General features: G+C 43.8%; 1 protein-coding gene across 1 annotated transcript in view; it reads right to left on the bottom strand.

Annotated features, from left to right (window-relative positions):
• The window catches only part of KATNAL1 (katanin catalytic subunit A1 like 1), a 39985-nt gene extending 27901 nt beyond the window's left edge, over positions 1-12084 (bottom strand). The window contains exons 1-2 of the mRNA XM_039862523.1: positions 11909-12084; positions 9384-9544 (exon numbers count right to left, since the gene is read on the bottom strand). Of these exons, the coding sequence (XP_039718457.1) occupies positions 9384-9544; positions 11909-12070 (323 nt within the window). The 5' untranslated portion in view covers positions 12071-12084. The remainder of the gene's footprint in view (positions 1-9383; positions 9545-11908) is intronic.
• Between the last annotated feature and the right edge of the window lie 8388 nt (positions 12085-20472).

Here is a 20472-nt window from a genome sequence, read left to right as displayed (position 1 = left end):
CACGGCCCCACTGCACACACGCCCCCACTGCACGTGGCCCCACTGTGCACGCAGCCAGCTCACTGAAGCTGTGCTGTCAGGAGGCATACGTCAACGCTCATGCTCAGGCAGCATTCCCGGTGTCTGCTGCGCCCTTGTCCTGCCACTCAGTGTTCTGACGGGCTCATACGTAGCCTGAGGGATGCTGCTCGAAAGACCAGAAGTGACGTGTGGCCAGGCCCCGCCATACAGAACATGTGCCAATGCTCCGCAGTCCTCAGTCCCATGTCACTGCAGTGGGAGTTGCACTTGTAACCAACTCTGCCAGCTGCCCAGAGGACATCCCCGATACTGTTCCGAGCCTCCTGTCACACTTCAAGTTAAGGACCCAGTGAGAGCTTCCAGGCCGTGTAAGAAATACATCTCAGAGTTCCTCTCACTGGTCTCTTTTAAGAGACTTCAGTAGGGAAACACAGCCCTGTCAACCTGCCCTGATGGCTAGAGACGGACACTGCACCTCTAACAGGATTTCAAACACAGGGAACAGCTGGTGGAGCCATAGGTAAAAGACTAGACCGTCTACACTGTGCTTCGTTCCCCTATTTGAGGACGTTTCTCTGCAAGAATGGGAAGAAATATGCCTTCTTCTATAATATGCAAATTAGCCTGATTTCCTCTAGAATCCTGCCTCTTTCTAAGCTGTCAATATTATATGTAAATGTCCTCATCAGCGTTGCCTGTAACATCAAACACCTGGAAACCCAAACGTCGGCATCAGAGCAGACACACAGTTACCGTATAGTCACACATCGGGGCACTAGTCACTGGAACACAGAGTAGAGCTACATGCAATGACCAGAGATGGGCCCCAGGACAATCATGGTGAGTGACAACGTGTTCAAAGAACACATGCAGTGTGACTCCAAGCAAAACAGGACACCGCTTGGGGACACAAAAGTACGCACTGAAAGTGTAAAGGGAGTGTCCAACTCTGAAAGGGGAAGGAGGGGCTAGGACACAGAGGAGCCCATAGGGACTTCAAAGTAGCAGAGATGTCCACTATCATAAACTCCGTGGTGAGTACACGAAGCTACAGTCTTGGGATCCCTTATACTTTACATAAACTTCAATTATTAATATACTCTACCGAGGAATTAGTAAAACCTTAAATAGGATTATACCGAAACAACAGTAATTAAGACATCTGAGCCCCTAAAAATGAAATTACAGGGTTGCTATAAAGTTTCTGGCATATTCTGGAAACACACGTGATCCGTGATGTGGGCTCAGGATGCCAGCCTCCACTGAACCACAGCAGCACTGCCTGGCAAACCTGTAGGGAAGACCGTGCCACACAGGGGCCGCTGTCTCCCAGCACCACCCCGCACGGTCCTAGAAGTCAGCGGGAGAGGGGCCTTCCTGAGATGCCTTCAGTCCACAGCGTCTTAAGAAACAGGCTCTAAGGACATCAATCTTCTCTAACTGCCACATACACCCCTCCCAAGATTCCCATCTGCTGAGCACCTCTATCTGTTTTGCCTGACGATTGCTCTGCAGTCTCTGATCACACCTGTGTTCACACAGCTAGAATTTTGGTACAAGAATAAGTAATTGGGAACACGTCCTCTGTACGCCCAAGAACACAGGCCACATTACTTAGAGCTGACTTCTGTAAAAGAAAGGAAAATAATCTTACATTGCTATTAATCTACCAGAACTAAATAAACAAGAAAACATCTCTCTCCGTGGCTAATAAAAATATAAGAAACATAGGTTCCAAGTAGTTCATACTGATATTTTTATGGCAAGGACTTGGAGTCAATATATGAGACTTCTGAGTCTAAGGGAAATTATTTGGTAAGAAATCAGGAGGCAAAAAACAAAGTTTAAATAAAAATTAAAGGACCTATGATTTGAAATTAAACATTAGTGATTAAGAATTTTAGTGTCCACTTGCATCAAATATTTAACTTATTTTTTCGAATCAGGAAATATTTAAGGTTTACCTAACAAGTACAGGAGCTACAGTGGATGCTATTCACATAACGATGCTGCAGATACTCTACCTTTAGAGAGAAACAGCATGCAGGTCTGGAGTCGGCACAAGATGCAGAACCCCAAAACCTGGCACCGTTTTACTCCCAGGTCCAGTTACCGAGTGTATGAGCCCGTCACCGAACACCTACAAGTCTCGCGTCCATCCTCTGATACTTCACAGAATTATTAAAATCTATTTTGCATTGAGATATAACATATACAGTAAAGTGCACAGATATTAAGTCTATAACGCAACAAATGTTTGTACCATATAACCACAAGTAGCTCAAGACAGAACATGTCCCCATATCCCAGAAGGGTTTTCACGGATCCTTAGTCAATTGTCACCCCCTAAAGATAAGCACTACTTCGACCTCGCAACCACAGACCGGGTTTACCTGCTCCAGATTTATAGAAATGTCATTCTACAGTACATACTGTGTCTGGTTTCTTTCACCGTTACCTATGAAACGCACCCAAGTTCCTGCACACGGGACTAGTGTCCTTCTTCCCCGCTGTGTAGCATTCCATGGCACGACATCTCTACCTCGCTGCTGAAGGCCACCCGGGTGGTTCTGTCTCGGGTTATTAGTAAAGGCTCCCTGACAGGGAGGGGCATGCTGGGGTAAACACAGGCACTCGCCTCTTTGGGGTACGCACCCAGGGCTGGAACTGCCAGATCGCAGGGCCACAGAACGGCTTTCATCTATGCAGCCAGTTTTCCTAAGAGCTGATGCCATGCTACCCCCCGTCAGCGAAGTCTGCGTGCCATGCACTCCTCCCCGCTACTCCGGTGGGGCGTAAGGGCACCCCGCTGTGGTCCGACTTCGCCTTCCATAAATAACTGCAGGTGTGAGCACCCTGTCAACAACACGCTTATTGCTCATGCGACGATCTTCCTTTGTAGAGCATCTATTCCAGTCTTTAATCTTTTTTTTTTTTAAATCAGGGTATCTGATTATTTTCCTATTGATTTATTGACTGTCGTTCTTTACAGACAGCGGTATTGCGCATTCAGTTCCAGACCACTGTAGTAAAGTGAATATCACAGTGAAGCAAATCCCACAAACTTTTGGTTTCCCAGTATATATGAAAGTTACGTCACACTATACTGCAGTCTGTTAAATGTGCAATAAATAGCACTGTCTATAATTAACGTACCTACCCTAACTAAAAACACTTCGTTTCTAAAAAATGCTGACCATCACCTGAGCCTTCAGCGAGTCATGGCGCCTTTGCTGGTGGAGGGTCTTGCCTCCGCGCTGGTGGCTGCTGACGGCTGGGGTGGCTGTGGCAATTCCTTAAGACAATGAAGTCTGCTGCACTGGCTCTTTCGTGAAGTTTCTCTGCAGCACGCGATGCTGCTCGACAGCATTTTACCCCGAGAACTTCCTTCAACACTGGAGTCCGTCCTCTCAAACCCTGCCATGCTTCATCGACAAAGTCTGCGTCATATTCTCAGTCCTGAGTCGTCACTTCAGCAGTCTTCACGGCATCCTCACCAGGAGCTTTCATCTCAAGAAACCACTTTGCTCACCCATAAGAAGCAACGCCTTACCTGTTAGTTTTAGCACAAGAATGCAATTCAGTCGCATCTCCAGGCTCCACAGCTACCTCTGGTTCTCCTGCTGTTTCCACTGTATCTATAGTAACTTCCTCCAGCGAAGCCATGAACCCCTCAGGGTCATCCGCTGGGGCTGGAATCCACTTCTTCCAAACTCCTGTTTGTGTTGATGTTCTGACCTCTTCTCATGAATCATGAATGTTCTTAACAGCACCTAGAATGGGGAATCCTTTCCAGAACTGTGCCTGGATCTGTCAGAGGAATCGCCATCTACGGCAGCTATAGCTTACACGATGCATTTCTTAAATAACGAGACCTGAAATTCAGATTTGCTCCTTGATCGGTGGGCTGCAGAATGGTTGTGTTCACAGGCATGAGAACATCGATCTCACTGTCCATCTCCACCAGAGCTCTAGGATGACCAAGTGCCTTGTCAACAAGCAGTCGTATCTGGGAAGGAATCCTTTCTTCTGAGCAGCAGGTCTCAACAGTGGGCTTAAAACACCCAGTAAACAGTGTTGTAAACAGATGTTGTCACCCAGGCTTGTCGTTCCACTCACAGAGCCCATGCAGAGCAGACTCAGCGTCATTCTTGAAGCCCGAGGATTTTCAGAATGCTGAATGAGCACTGGCTCATCTTAAAGTCACCAGCTGCATCAGCCCCTAATGAGAGTCAGCCTGTCCTCGGGAGCTTCGAAGCCAGGCACGGACCTCTCTCAGCTATGAGAGTCCAGATGGCATCGTCTTCCAGTATGAGGCTGTTTCGTCTACACTGAAAATCTGTTATTCGGTGCGACGCCTTCGCCCATCTCTTAGCCGGACCTGGACACCTTGCTGCAGCTTCCCCGTCAGCACCTGCCGCTTCACCTCGCACTTCGTCGTGGAGACGGCTTCTCTCCCGAAACCTCGTGGTCCAGCCTCTACCAGCCTCAGCCTTTTCTCCTGCGGCCTCCTCGCCTCTCGGCCTTCACAGGGCTGAGGACAAGCAGGGCCTCGCTCTGGACCAGGCTTTGGCTTGAGGGAGTGGGGGGCTGACTTCTATCCCGACTCGAGACGTCCTCCGTATCAGCAATGAGGCCGATTTGCTCTCTCACTCGTGTGCTCACTGGAGCAGCACTGCTACTTTCCTTCCAGAACTTTCCCTTTACACTCACAGCTTGGCCAACTCACAAGAGGCCTAGTGTTCGTCCCAGCTCGGCTCTCAGCTGCCTTCCTCACTGAGCTCGCTCACGTCCAGCTTCTGCTTTAAAGTGAGAGACGTGGGGCTCTTCCTCTCATGTGAACACGTAGAGGCCACTGCAGTGTTGTTAGGAGGCCTAATGTCCCTGTTGTTGTGTCTCAGGGAACGGGGAGGCCTGAGGAGAGGGGGAAATGGGGACAACCAGTGGGTGGAACAGTCAGCGCACATGTTTCTTAAGTCTGATGTGAGTGTGGCTGGGGGGCCCCAAAGCAATGACAATAGTAACATCAGAGATCACTGACCACAGTCCACCAAGACAAATACATGATGATGAAAAAGTCTGAAATACTGGGAGAATGACCAAAATGGATATTCAATTAATCCAGAAGCATCTATGGGTAAGACCCGCCTTTCCCAACCGAACTGCAGGGGAGCCTTCTCCATAAATCACATGACTTCAATTTTTAATAAGTTCCAGTTCCAAGCAGAACTTAAGAAGTTACTTGTTTGCTATCAGGAGATCATACATATTTTATTATACCTTCAGAAATCTGTTCAAAATATTTTTTCCACGGCATCTGAACTTGTAATGAATGTCAGGCAGTTTACTACACAATACAAGAGGCTGTATCAACTCTTCCCTCTTTACCTAACGAGCAAATCAATCCCATTCAGAACACACTGAGTACAGCAGGCCACGCTAATACGAGTTGCTGTGTGTCTTTAAGGGTGCTTTTGTGCAGAAAATACTCTTCAAAGGCTTACTTTCATTTTTTAAATATTCAACTTATTAAAGTTAAAAATGCAAAAATTTGGTCATTCTTTAAAGCTTTTAAATTCGGCTTACAAATATTTTTCTATATTCAAGAGTAGCAGATTTTAGGAATCACTTTTAAGAGGCTTTTGAATAATGTTTGCTCCCATTTACAAACCTGGGAAATCGAAGGCCCCCAAAACTTTTTACCTATATTTATAAATTTAATATGTTTTACTTCCTTCTTAGTTCTTCAATTATCTTACTTAATGAAGCATAACAGCTCACATACACTTTTATAAACCTAATAAATTATACTTATAAGGTAAGTGTATATTTCTCCTAAATCTTCCCCAACATAAATTTTTTATTAAAAAGTCGCCAATCTAAATTATTCCGTAATACATTGTAGATTGTAATTGCATGTTTATCATCTTCATTAGCCATATTCTCTTAAATCACAGGTACATAACAATAACAAACAAACATGCATCAATGCACATGTCGTTAACAGGAAAACACTACTGCTACGGCTTGACTCTCCTAGACACTTTCATTCTTAATCCTAAATCTCCCTGGAGCGGGGAGATGCTGCCCACCGCAGGGGACAGTCACCGCCCACGCTAACCAAAGCCGCTCTGACCTGGCGTCTCACAGGCACGAAGTCTGCGCCGCAGACACGCTTCCTGCACCGCACCGCCCCACACACCAGCCCGCACCGCACGCACACGCTTCCCGCACCGCCAGCGCTGGGCGCTGCCTTCCTGACACCTTGGGGCTCCTGCCTTCCTGACACCTTGGGGCTCCCCACACACGCTACTGCAGCGAGGGCAGTGACTGGGCTCCTGTCAGCGACGTGGACGGGGCGCAGGTAAACAGATCTCAGCAGGCGACCGGCCTCCTACCCAGCGCCCCATCCACCAGAAGCAGGACTCTGAAACAGCAGAAGGCTCCAGAATGCCAAGGAAATGAGTATAATGTCAACTCACCAATCATATTAGGCAAATAACCTATTCCACCATCTAAAGAATGACCTAAAAGTTTGTTCCTTAAAATTCCTTACTTTCCGATGATTCCTAAATAACTACCTCGAATCTCAGTCTCTCTTAAACTTTGGTTGTCATTTCTGATTCCGATTCAACGGCTTGGTCCAGATAGTTCATTATCTATCCCAATTTTTCTCTCCTTCTCTGTAACTCATTAATCACCGAATCCAGTCCGTCCTACCTCAGCGACGGCTCACACTCACCTTACAAGACTGAACACCTCAGAAGGCGGGGCCGTGTCTCTGCCCCACCACACCTGGCACCGTGCTGGTACCGTGCTGGCACACAAAAGGTGCCAGCATCCCACCTCAAGCTTCCCAGGATGTCTGGGTTATTTTTTCTCACTGGTTTCTTGAGGCCGAGGTGTCTGTGTGGGGCGGGGGTAAGGGGGTGGGAGGGTACCTTTATAATTTCCACAGGGCCAGAGAGAACACCTGGCATACGATAAGTGGTCATAAAATACACGCTGGATAGACCAGTGACTTCCTAAGACTTCAAAACAATTTTACAAAACAGTCTCAGCACAATGCACACTTTTCGGAGGAGAAAGATGAGCACAGAGAAGCGAACTTGACTTAGAGGGCTGCGCAGTCACTGCTGGAGCTGACAGAAACACGTGGACCGCCCCAGGAGAGCCACTGGGCCGGAGCCCGGCTGAAGTACCTATAAAGACAAGATCGGAGCCACTGTCCACCGGACTGGACCTTGGCCTTGACTGATCTTTTCCCACTGCGAACTGGGACTTAAAATGCTAGCAGTTACTTAATCTGTGTGGGCACCCAAAGAAACATAAGGCAATAACTTTAATACCAACCCAGTAAGAACTTCCCCGTGGCTAGAATTCTACAGAATAGCACAAATTTGAGACACACTACGCCATTTTCCCTGCTCCCAGGTGAATTAACGCTAGAGTTCCAGTTTACCTACACGAACAAGCCAAATGATTAACTTCAGGCTCGAGTATCCTTTTCTTAAAGCCATCTCTCCCAAAAGATATAACTTAAAAAGATCTAACATTTACTTTTTAAGTTAAATAAAAACTAGTTTATTGAATATGCACTGTATCCAATACTGCTATGAGCAACAGAGAAAATCTGAGCTTCGCGCCTTCGGGTCCCACTGGGGGACCACTTTTAAAACGGTCTCATTCAAGAGGATGCGCTTAATAAACTTAAACATGCAAAATATTACAAACTAATTACTACGAGAACCCTTTTAACTTAGGACACTAAAAATGGACTGGAGGCTTCATCCCTTTGGAGTTTAATTCTAAAACTGCCATCACAACCTACTTTTGTAGCTCACTTTCTTCGTGTTTGAGGCAATGCATCTAATTCATTTGAAAAGACTGTTTTGATCTGTCCAAGCGCCTGCTGGTGACTTAGAACAGGATCAGGATTAAACACAGCAGACACATGACATATAAATTGTAATTTCAAAACACACGGCACGCCACCGTGGGAGCCCACAGTATGCAGGCTGCCTCAGTCAGCGGAGACAGGGAGACGGAGAAGTTTTGTGTTAAAAGTCCATGAAGTGACAAGGACGGACCCACAAGCAGAGTGAGCAAAGTTGTAGGTCAAGGCAAACACATCAGATGCATCCTGGAGACATTTGGCACAAAACAAAGAGAAGTAAGTTCTATTTTCCTATGGACTTCCGCTGCAATTTCAGTGTGGTATTCCCAGAGAGAAATTTTTAAAATTACATTTAAAATATCAATAGTTATTTCATTAGGCACTATATTGTTGCAGACCTTAGAAAAGAATCAACATCCAGTGTTTTTATAATGGGAATCATAAAATTATCTGTAACTCAGTGGAAAAAACCCTGAAGGGATAAATTAACCACTTTTCACAGTTCTTTAAGTGCTTTTAGGAAACTCTGAGAGATCAACGAGTTAAACACAGGATCACGGCCACCAAGCAAAGCGACACTTATTTTCTCTGATGCAACGCTCTGGCCGCAGTACTATTTCATCATCAAGGAGACCAAAAGCCAGGGAGACCTAAGCTCAGGCCCTGAGCCAGCCCTAAGTCCCAGGTCAGGGCCGCTCAGGCCTCGCTGTCACCTGTGGAACTAACGGAGTTATTCATTCGATGCTGGCGGAATGCCCACTGTGCGCCAAACCCTGTGTTAGCAATACGAGTTTGTTATTTTTGTTTTGAGTAAATAAAAACCATGGCCCTTGTCCCTTGCGAAGCCCCTACATTGAGCTGAGCCTGGAAGAATGAATATGAGTCGCTTACACGGGGACTGTGGGCGTTCCCTGAAGAAAGAATAGACCGTGAAAAGACAAGACAGGAAAGAACAGAAGAAAGGGGTTTAACGTAGCCGATGAGGCCACACGACGGGAGTGTGACCTTTAACCTTTAAGGACAGTAAGGCCCCCGGACACTAAGACTCTGGAACCTGACTGTGGCCAAGCAGAAGAATCCAGTCTGTCCACCCTCATCGAAAGCTGTCAGAGCCTTTCAAAGAAGAGTTTTAAAGCAAAACAAGCCACTCAAGTTTCGATGCCAACCTCAGGAAATCTAAGAGTTCATTCAAGTGACGAATTTTAGGACCAGCATCTTTCTACTACTATGATTGCGGCAGTAAAAGGTTCTAGAATAAAGCCAGACATGTGATGAGTGACTGACTTCTGTTCTTTATCGAATACAAACTCTGTAAACCTGCAGGTGTGAAAATTATAAAAGATATTAAATTTACAGGCCCCCAAAATAGACCTTTTCATCCTCTGTTCAAATCAAGCTTCGCTCTCCTCACTCTGAGTACCGACTGGCTGCGGAAGCACCTCAGAGGAGGTGGGGTCCCCTTTACCTGTGTTCCGCGGGCACGGGAGGCGGCCAGACCGCAGGGTCCCGGAACGGCTCATCCTGACAGGACACAGGGAAGTCCGGGGGCTTGTCGATCTTAAAGCTCTCCAAAGTGCTGACGATGCTTTTAACTTGTTCATATTCTTCCAATAATTCCTGCCGAACCTTAAAAAATATACAACCTTTATGCTAGAAACTGTTTCAAGTTTATATAAATCTATATAAATTATAAATAAATTGCCATAGCATGTAAGTTTTCGTATTGCCGTTCAGAGTATGCAAAATGAGTCATTAACACATATTCAAAAGACAAAGAACTAGTTAAGTAATATAGCTACGGGAGCAGGAATTTGGTTTGAAAAAAAGATATAATCACACACTTTCACAGGGCCAGCAGCTACATATCGTTCGTAACGGAACTTCATTTCCACCAAAAACTGTGATGACCACGAACACAATTTAAAACATGCGACCAAGTCAGTAACATGTCAACCATTCCCCAAATCTACGTTATGCTAAAACCTTTTAATATATCTGTAAGTAGCTTCCGAAATTCTGAGCAACAGCTCCTACCCTGTCACTAGTCATGAGGCGCCGGCCGGTAAGCGCACCTGCAGCCTGCGTGGGTCCACGCCATGGATCGCCCACTCCCAGCTCTGATGGGAATCCTCTCTCCCCTACAGTCTGAATTCTTTTGCTCTTGTTTAAATTCTCCCAAGTCCCGTGCAAAGTTTAATTTGAGCTCAAAGGCAAGACTCTTTCTACGGTTAAAAAACCTCCCTGCATAACTACTATGTGGGCACTCTCGTGTTTTCAAAATGTGAGCCCAACCTAATTTTCAAAGGCAAAGAGATGATAGATTGAAAATTAAAGGTATAAATCTATTTGAACAATTCTGATCTTTAACCAGGAAGCCCACTTTACTGTAGAGCGGAGCACCATGAAACTGTCCCCTGACTCCATCTTAAATAACCCACAGAAAGGCAGGCACACCTAGAGGAGCTGTGGGACCAAAGGTGACCCAGGCAGAACCCGACCGCTCAGACGCTCGGTCACACACCACGTCTGGAGAAATGAGGATGCAGATCCCAATGGAAAGGAACAAGGCGGAAATACCTGACTGTTTAGTACAATTAAGAACATGCCACAAATATTTCCATGCCAGATTTATAAACCACTCTCATCCGTGGCTGGTAAGCAGGATAGAAGAAAACAACTAAACAGTTCAACTTCAGTTAGAGCAAGTATATCGTCCTCACTCAACATAATCTGGTAATGCTCAAGTCAGAAAATAGGCCGAATTTACCCTGAAAGTTAGAAAAACATCAATTTCCGACTGGTGGAAAAATTAGAAGGAACACTTAAAAGGCATTAGTACATAAAATGGAAACTTCAAAGAAATGTTTGACTTTGTACTTTTAATTTTAAAAGGACTTTAAGTTTTAAGAATAAGTGAAGAAATTATAATTCAAGTTTTTATTAACTGTGCTATTATACAATCAAGTTGTACAGTCAAGAAACAGCAAATATATTAGCTTTATTAGATTACTGAATCCTTTGTATTTGTAAGGAGTCTTACAAAAGAAGAGGAAACTTTTTCAAAAAACACTTTTGTTCAGCTACAGCTGACATTCGGCATTATACTAGTTTCATGTGCAGCATGGTGGTTAGACATGTATGTAACGTACGCTTAGCCTAGTGCCCACCTGGCACCACGCAGAGCTACCGCCATATTATATTCCCCATATAATATTGTGACTACATTCCCTTCACAGCCCCGAAGAGGAAACTCTCTTAAACAAAAAGCTTTATGAAATGAGTCAAAACTACATGTAGAAATGCAAAGGGAAAGGGGAATAGCAATACCTTATTTCAAAAATTTGTACTCGCACACAACTAGGCAACTGATGAAAATAAGTTAAAAGCAGGTTCAGTGAGAATTAAATATCCTCGAAATATGTCTCATGAAATGTTATCAAAAATATATAAAATATAACAGCACTGCTGGGTTTTACATCCAGATATTAATAAATACCATTTTGGCATTAAAAAATATATGTATATGTTATTTTTCATTTTTTTTGAAAAGATTTTGATTTTATTTAAAATAAAATGCATTTATACAGTCTTTGAATCATGGATTATTGGACAACACTGGTAACCCGCCCGCCTGGCACGCTTTTGGGCTGTGAGCTAGGAATTTTCGACTAGCACCAATGCAGACTGGAACAGCGCCAGAGACTAGAACACGGCCAGCCTGGGCATTAGACTCAAGGACACTGTGGCAAATCACGACCATAATGAAGTCATTCTTAATTTAGCAGATATTAAAACTGCTAATATATATATATATATATTATATAATATATAATATACATATTATATAATATATAAAATATTAACTGGGCAAGACAGAACTATTCAGAGCACATTTTAAGTGTATCTCAGTGTTGGGATGAGTAAGAACCGCTGACCACATCTCGAGCTCTTTCAAGCACAGCAGACGCGGCGGATGGGAACACGGCCTACCTGCTGCCACCTGCCTCTGACGGCCGGGTCTCTGACCGACTGGCAGTGCCTCTGAATCTGCTGAAGCACGCCCTGGTAATACACCATCGATGAGTCGTAGTTTCCGAGAAGGGCATATTCTCTTCCTTTCTTTGCATTGTCGCAAATCTCGGCCAAGTTCATCTTCTTTCGGAGACCTAAACATAAAATATAACGACTTTCCATTAAGTTTTCGGCCACCTTTAAAACACTTTTTATTAATCTTTAAAACATCTGCTTAAAACCACTTTGCAAGTTGAAAGGGTTCTCCGCTTCACTGAGGTTACGTGAACACATCGTGGGGCACTGAATAGTTTCCAACTTCCGCACACAAGGTCACAGACGACGACCCGGGGAGACAGAGTCAGGAGAAGTGACACAGGGGCTCGTCGTAATTACCACGAGCTGCAACCGCAGTAGAGACAAACTCGCTTCACTTCTTTCAATTTATTCCTGACAGAAATGCATGAATATCACATTTATTTCAATTAAATAATTGAAATATTTAATTTCGGTTATTTCAATTAAAAGTGTAGAAATCCGTTCTCACTGTAACTTTCTGGCCCCCAAGAATGAAAAGTCATACGGAAGGAACACATCTCCGGAGGCCAGTCTGTCGCTGTCCACGCACTGTTCACGTGCGTTCAACGTCCCCAACCACGTAACCCGAGGCAAGCCCTGCAATAAGTGCCTGAGCCCTCACTCTGCAGTCCCCGAGGACCCTGTCATTCTCTACAGCGCTGTCCGCACGCATCACCGTCGCCTCCCTTCACGGGAGCCACAGGCCAGCATCTGAGCCCCTGGCTTCCTCCAGGGCCCCCCAGCCCATCATCTGCCTTCTCTGAGGCTCTCCAAATGTCCCCCAGAATCACCCGAGGCTTCTATGCAGAAACCTTCCACCCGAAACTGCGAAGAGCAGGTGGCCCAGAGCCCCTGAGGAGGGGCGCCCTGGGAAGGAGCTCACCCCGCCCCTCTTCCCACCTAGAACAGTGAGCCAATGGACACCCTTGTCAAGCATCTCTCAGCCTCCCTGAGGCAACGGCATTTCGGGGTGGTGGCCTGGCTCTTCCTCCCGCCTCTTATCTACTCCTCAGGGGCTCAACCGCTCTCCCTCCAACGGACGTCTAGCTCTGGGCATTGTGACTCCCGCACATTCTCGAAAGCAAAGCGCTTTCCTCTGTGTATGCTGGCATCTGACTTGTCCCTCTGCCAGCACAGGGTCACCGAAGGCAGCTCCCATGTTACGGGAGCTGTCCCACAGTCAGAAACCCCGATGGTCGGCAGGGCCACACGGGATGGCCGTGGACAGCCACCTCTGCACACGAGACACTAACACAAAGCAGTGAGGTCTTACTATGGTGAATGAGTGACAACCAAAACCCAACAGAAGCAAAGTTGTCCCATGCGCTATTTTCTTTTAAAGTCCCTGTGAAACAAAAGCATTAATTCTGCTAATACGTCCAAGTACACAGGACACAGGAGCAAACGCCCTGACGTAAGGCAGAGGTCAGCAAACTCTGTCCTGTAAAGGACCAGAAAGCAAATATTTTAGGTTTCTGAGGACCAACAGGCAAACTGAGGATATGATTTCAGTACATGATGAGTCAAAATTTCCCACTTTCATTGATTCAAAATATTACGGTAATAACGGTTGAGCACAACTTTTTGTAAAACAGGTCTACTAAGAATGGAACGCTTCTGAGGGGGTGGCATTCCGCTCAGCTGGGATTCGGTTAGTGGTCCCCCATTCAAATCACCGGCAAAGGTTCACACGCTAATGCTGCTTTTAATGAGAGTTTATGTATTTCATGTTGGGACGTGTCTTTTCACCCAGGCAGGTACTGTCACGTACTGGTATCAAGTCGCAGGCGTGCCATTTCGATTAGCAAACTCGCGGTTTAAAGGGGCATTTGAGTAATCTACTCTTCTCGATGCTGTCTTTTCCGTGTCATTACGTCACAGATGAGTCGCTTCCGCCTTGGAGGTTAGGCCGAAGAGCCTCAACTGCACAGTTAAATGTACTCTGTAATATGCATTTGCATCAAAGTCTGAAAAATGCTGCTGAAACAGTAGTTTCAGCAAACACATCTACTCCCAGAAAACACATCTACTACAAATCTGGGGCTGGAAGAGGTGGGGTTCGGGGGCAGGAGGGATCTCTCTTCTTTGCTCTAACTTTTGACGGCATGGAAAACTACATAAAACAGCTTGGGAATCACTTGTGACTGGCATCGCAACAACTTTTAGATTTGTACATACGTAGTGTTTTGTCTCATAATTTTAGGTTCAATTCCTTAAAAAAAAAAAAAAATTAGCAAGTCTGCATTGAAAAAAAATTGATTTCCAAAGCCATTCAGTGTTCAATAATGCTGGTTGAGAGCAGTTTCTCTTATTCAGAAAAATTGCAAATCAGCCCTAAGCTCAAAAGATTGCAGAATAATTTCGCCGCTCGCGGCTTAGCCGCTGACATGTCACGTGCTGGAGCAGCTCGGGACGTTCAGCTTCTGTTTCTGACAAAAATTCACGGAACTGACAACGGCTAAGTCCACAAGACCAACACTCGAGTCCTGAGACCCTACTGCTTTCATACCGTATGACAGATTCAAATATTCTTGCAAAATACCTGTTAATAGACAAAACAATGAATAAACATAGACTTTAACCATTTTACATTTTCACAACTTTGTGAATTTGTTCACTCTGGTCTCTTTCTATTACCACCTAAGCTGTAACGCATCTTAGCAGACCCCACTTCAGGATGTACAGAATTGTTTTTCTCAACTGTCTGTAACTACTCTTGTCTGTAATTATTCTACGAACATGATTCATTAAAACTAATTCGTCAGTAACTTTGAACTCAGCACTGACTTCCGGAATAAACGGCAACTGGGCTATACTGGCGACATCTGTCAGTTCATCAAGAGCCGAGGAAAAGCCACTCAAAATCATTTGTCTTGTTTTTTAATTGATTACTGATGTCCTCAACTTTTCCAGCAACCGTTTGCACCAAAAGGCTAAGTCTTAAACAAAGTTATTTTCTCCAAACACAGTTCTTGGGCTGCCAAAATCAAACACGACCGAGTCGGTCACCGGCAGGAAATGACCTCCTTGCCTGGCTGACAAATGAGACACTCAGAAACTTACTCTGAGTGCAGCTGGTTTTGTGTGTGTGCGTGTTTTAATTTTGTGGAGAAATTCTGCTGTGAATAGATATTCCTTTTCCAGTTGTGGAGTTTTTCTGACCGCTGCCCCTCTGTGGTGATGAGCGCTCAGGCTGCTAACGTCAGTGTATACTGCACTTCTTCAGCACAGCTACCATGTCCCCACATGATAATCACGATGCTTTGTCATCTAATTCCACGATCCACACTCCACTGTGCGATAAAAACAGAACATGCCAAGTCAGTGTTCCTCCTCTTTTCGTTGACATGATGAGAATGTGCTGATAATTAAGTAAAATGTCACAGTACGGTGACATGCACGGCACGTGAAGCACTGTGACTGTCACGTGCCGAGCAGCGGTGCAAAGCACTGAAAGACGCCACAAAGCCTCTGTGGCACCCACTCGGCTCTGCTGCTCTGGAGGGACAGTGGAAACAGACAGCAAACGAATGAGTGTCGCTCCACGCCAACACTCAGGTCTGAATTTCATTTAATTTCTATATGTCACAAAATAATATTCTTCTTTTTAAACAGTTAAAAAAGTGCAAACAATCCTTGCTTCATGGGCCACTCAAAAACAAGCAGCAGGCTGGGCTCGCCCCCCAGATCGCAGTTTGCCATAGTCTGCCTGCTCGCAGCTTCTCTCAAGAATCATGGAAAGTAAAAGCAAATTAAGCCCCAAAAGAAGTAGAAGGAACAACACAATAAAGAGCAGAAATCAATAAAATAAAAACAGAAAAGCAAAAGAAAATTTCAGTATAGACGAGAGCTGGATCTTTGGAAAGATCGTTAAAATGGATAAACCTCTAGTAATGCTAGCCAGGAAAGGGAGAGAGAAAACATAAATTACCAAAATCAGAAATGAAAGAGGGGCTACCACTACAAACCTTACAGGTACCAAACGGTGAAGGAGGGCTTCGTGACCTGGACAAATTCTGTGAAAGTCACGACGTGCCAAGGCTTATTCAAGAAGAAACAGAACAATTAGTCTGAAGAGCCCTACAGCAATCAATGAAATTCAATTTGTAATCTAAAATCTTCCCACTGAAAACAAAAAACAAAAAACTAACAAAATAATTCCATATCCAAATGGCTTCGCTAGTGAATTTTCCCATGCGTTTAAGGGAAAAATAAAATCAATTCTAAATAAACTCTCTCAAAGAAAGAAGAGGCAGAAAAATTTCCCACTCATACTTTAAGGCAAGCATTACCCTAACACCAAAACCAGGTACTGTAAAAAATTTATATACCACAAAAATCTTTAAATTTGAGCTAATCAAATCCAATAATGTATAAAAAGGATAATTCATTATGACCAAGTGGGGTTTGCACCAAAAATTCGAGGTGTTTTATATTAAAAATGAATATAATTCTGAGACTAGAAATGAAACGTGATCATCCGAACAGACACAGGAAAAGCATTTGGCAAAATTCAACACCATTCATAAGAACTTTCTGCAAACTAAGACTAGAATTTCCACAACCCAGCAAAGAGCATCCAGGAAACACGCAGAGTTAACATCATATTTATTGTGCGAGACTGAACACTCTGCCCCAAGATCAAGGAAGAACAAGGCCAGTGCATCTGCTCTCACCCTTCTATTCAAAATTAGAACTAGACACCTAGGAAGACCAGGAGCTGTAGGCGTAAAAATAAATTAAAAAATAAGGGATTGTAAGCTGACAAGGTCCTTGCGATCTGTGAGGTCAACCAAGGGTTGCCTCGCCTAAAAAAATAAATAAATAAATAATTAGAACTAGAGGTTCTAGCCAGAGCAACAAGGTAGGAAAAACTAAAAGACATACTGATTGAAAAAGAAGTAAGACTTAGTTTTATTCACATGATTGTTAATGAAGAAAACCTGTGGGAATCTATAATAGCAAGTAGAACTAAGAAGTGAGTTTTTAAGGTTATAGGATACAAAGTCAATATCAAAAAAAAATCAACTGTATTTCTACACACTAACAATAAATAACTGAAAACTAAAATTAAAATGATGAAATCATTCAAAAATGTGAAATACTCAAGGATAAATTTAACAAAATATATGCAAGATCTAAACACTGAAAACTACCAAAAACTGCTAAGGGAAATTTACAATGACCTAAATTAATGGATATGCATATATGTGTGTGTACGTGGGAATTTATGAATTGAAACACTCGATATGGGTAAGATGTCAATTCTCTTGAAAGTGATCCAGTCGATGCAATCCCAATCAAAACCCCAACAGCCTTTTTTATAAAAATTGACAGGCTGATTCTAAAATTTATATGGAAATACAAAGGACGTAGAATAGCCTAAACAGTTCCAAAAAAGAGTAAAGGACAAATTATACTATGTGATTCCGAGATTTACTATAAACTTACAGTAATTAGGACAGTGTGAGATTGGCGTAAAGATGGACACACAGACCAATGGAACAAATTACGAGTCCAAAAATGATGCATTCCTACACGCACAATTAATTTTCAGCAAAGGTGTCATGGCAGGTCAATGAGGAAAGGACAAAAATTTTGCCAAAAACGATGCTGAAACTACTGAATATCCATGTTAAAAATAAAAAAAATCTAAACCTCAACTCTTTACCTCGCAATGAATTACTCACCTAAACGAGTTAAATCTGTAAAACTGCAGAAGACCCAACCCGAGGTCTTGTTCTGCTTTTTTGCTTTGGGTTTTTTGTTTGTTTGTTTGTTTTGCACCAGTTCCCCAAGCCCCAGTTTGCACAGGGCAATGATGCCAGGCCGGGTATCACCTGCATATGCAGCAGGCTGCATTGCAGGAGAGGATCCCCAAGTTTAGGGAACCCGCATCTACCATGCTGAGCAGTATGCACGCCCACCCTCTGCTCTGCAGGAAGCCGCTGTCTCTTTCCAGGCTGTAAGCAAGCCCAACCTTTGCTCCCGAGGACACGGGGCAGCCCTCCGCCCGCCCTTCCATGTCGAAGCCCTCTTTGCCGACCGCACATCTTTCTGTTTCTTGGTTTACTCCCTCACCTCTGGTACACACACAGGTGGGAGACTGTGCAGGTCTGAAAACACCTTTCTTCTACCCACACCCTTCGGTGACCGTCTGGGTGGCCCCCAAATTCCAGCTTGGAAATCATTTTCCTTCAGAATCTGGAAGGCTTTGCTCTATTACCTTCTAGGTTTCCATGTGAAGTTGAGAAGACGGAAGTCATTCAAATTCCTAATCCTTTATCTATCACCTGCTTGTTGCCCCTTTGCAAGTGTGTAGGATCTCTGCCATAGCTTTCTAAATTGCTGATGATGTGCATTGAAAAGGATCTATTTGGGACTCTTTCAACCTAAAAATAATGTCTTTCCATTTTAGAAAAAATTCTGAATCACTTTATTGCTGTTTCCTTTCCAGTCTCGTTCTGGCAAAGTTTTGATTCAGATACTGGATTTCCTAGCTTGGCCCTCTAATTTCCTTATCCTTTCTCTCCTATTTTCTGTCTTTTTTTGCTCGTGCTCAACTGTCTTCAAGGTTTTCTCAACTTTACACTCGAAGCCTTCTCTAGAGTATCGTCCTTTTGTTTTTATTACTGAAGCACATAACACACAGTGCACAAGTCTTAAGTCTGCAGCTCGGTGGATTGAAGCCTTGGATCCACACCACGACGCTGCCGTTCCCACACCCCGCGAGGCTCCTCCAGGTCCCCTCAGTCAGCCTGTCTCCAAGGCAATCACTATTCTGACCTCTGCCACCAACAGTGAGTTTTGCTTGTTTTTTAAAAATCAGCTATTGAGGTATCGTTTTTACACAATAAAATTCACTAACCTTTGTGTACAATCTGATTTCTTTTAAAAATTGTATCCGACTGCGTACCCACCACCACAGCTGGCATGCACAAGACTCCCATCACCCAGGATACTGCCCGCTCACCACGCGTCTGTGGGCTCATCACTATAGTTCTGTCTTTTCCAGAACGTGACATAAATAGAATCGCACGGTATGTATTCTGCTGTGTGACTCCTCTCGCTTCGAATGCTTCTGAGATTCAAGCTCATTGCTGCATGTATCAGTAACGCAAGGCTTTTTATTGCTGAGTAGTACCTCATTACACGGATATACTAAAACCTGTTTTTCATAAACTTGTTCTGTAAAATTTCAAGACACAAACAATACGATCCACCATAAGGGAGAGTCGAACAATATGAAACATACCAGAAAAATGCTGTTATCTAAAGCTCTTGATAATCTATTAGTTACTACAAAATAAGTACACTTAGAAACATAAGGATGAGACATTTTTAAATGAATAGGCACATATAAAAATGAATTTTAAAACTTCAAGGATTAAAAAAAAAAAATCACTGAAAAACTCAAAAGCTTAAAGAAGTATCAATTAGACATAGAAGAAAAGAGAATCAGGAAACCAGAAGACGGAGCTGTAGAAATCTCCCAGAATGCAGCCTAAAAGGGTCAAATAAGTAAGCGAAGGGAAGAAATGCAGAGTAGAAAGAGATGGTCCACCGTATGTCTGTGACAAATTCCAGAAGGAGAAAGGAGAAGCGACATGCAAGCATGTAGTGGCTAAAACATTTCCAAAATCTACAGATGACATTTAACTCCTTGTCTCAAAATCAATAAAAAATAAGTCCACACCTAGAGACACCATAGCAAAACTGAAAGAATGCTAAAAGCAAGAGAGTAATGACATATCGTCTACAAAGGAAAGATAACATACTGACAGCTAACTTTTCAAAAGGATCACTGGTCCCCGGAGACAGAGGGATGTCTTCCAAATGCTAAGGGAGGAGGTGGGCAGGGCAGGGGGTGACTGCCAATCTAGAACTGTATACCAAACTAAACTATTCAAGCGTGGAGGCATTATGAAAAATTCAGACAGAAAAACATGGGTATGAATCCGGGCACCACAAATTTTTAGATGTGTCCTCAGGCAAATCATGCAATTTCTCTGGGCCTCAGTTCTACCTCTATAAAATAGGGAAAATAATATTTAATATCAAAAGGTTATTGTAAAAATTAAATGTGACAATATGTTAACATCGTTCCTACCATACGACGAGCAATAAGTCAATGTAACTATTATTTTACTCCATATTCAATGTTAATAAGAGGTTTGGAGAAGCTTAAATTTTTCCTCAAAAATATCAAGAAATCAACTGACTCATTTTCATTATAAATTCCTAGATGTCATACCGTAAGTTCAATGGCTTTTAACCATCATCTTGGAACACAGAGAGTTTCTAGGAGATCGGCCTCCGTCTAACGGCGGCAGAAGGATGTTCGCGACGCCTGCTATTTGACAACGGTCGTCTCGTCTTGAGTTCACCCTGTTCAGCATCTTCGCCAACACTGACCGCTGAGCTGGCTGCGGGTGCTGGGCAGAATGACCAAGGAACACCGCAGG

Source organism: Pteropus medius, unplaced genomic scaffold, assembly GCF_902729225.1.
Source record: "Pteropus medius unplaced genomic scaffold, Ma_sr-lr_union100, whole genome shotgun sequence".
In the NCBI taxonomy this organism is placed as follows: domain Eukaryota; kingdom Metazoa; phylum Chordata; class Mammalia; order Chiroptera; family Pteropodidae; genus Pteropus; species Pteropus medius.
This window is presented reverse-complemented; position numbering and strand designations above follow the sequence as displayed.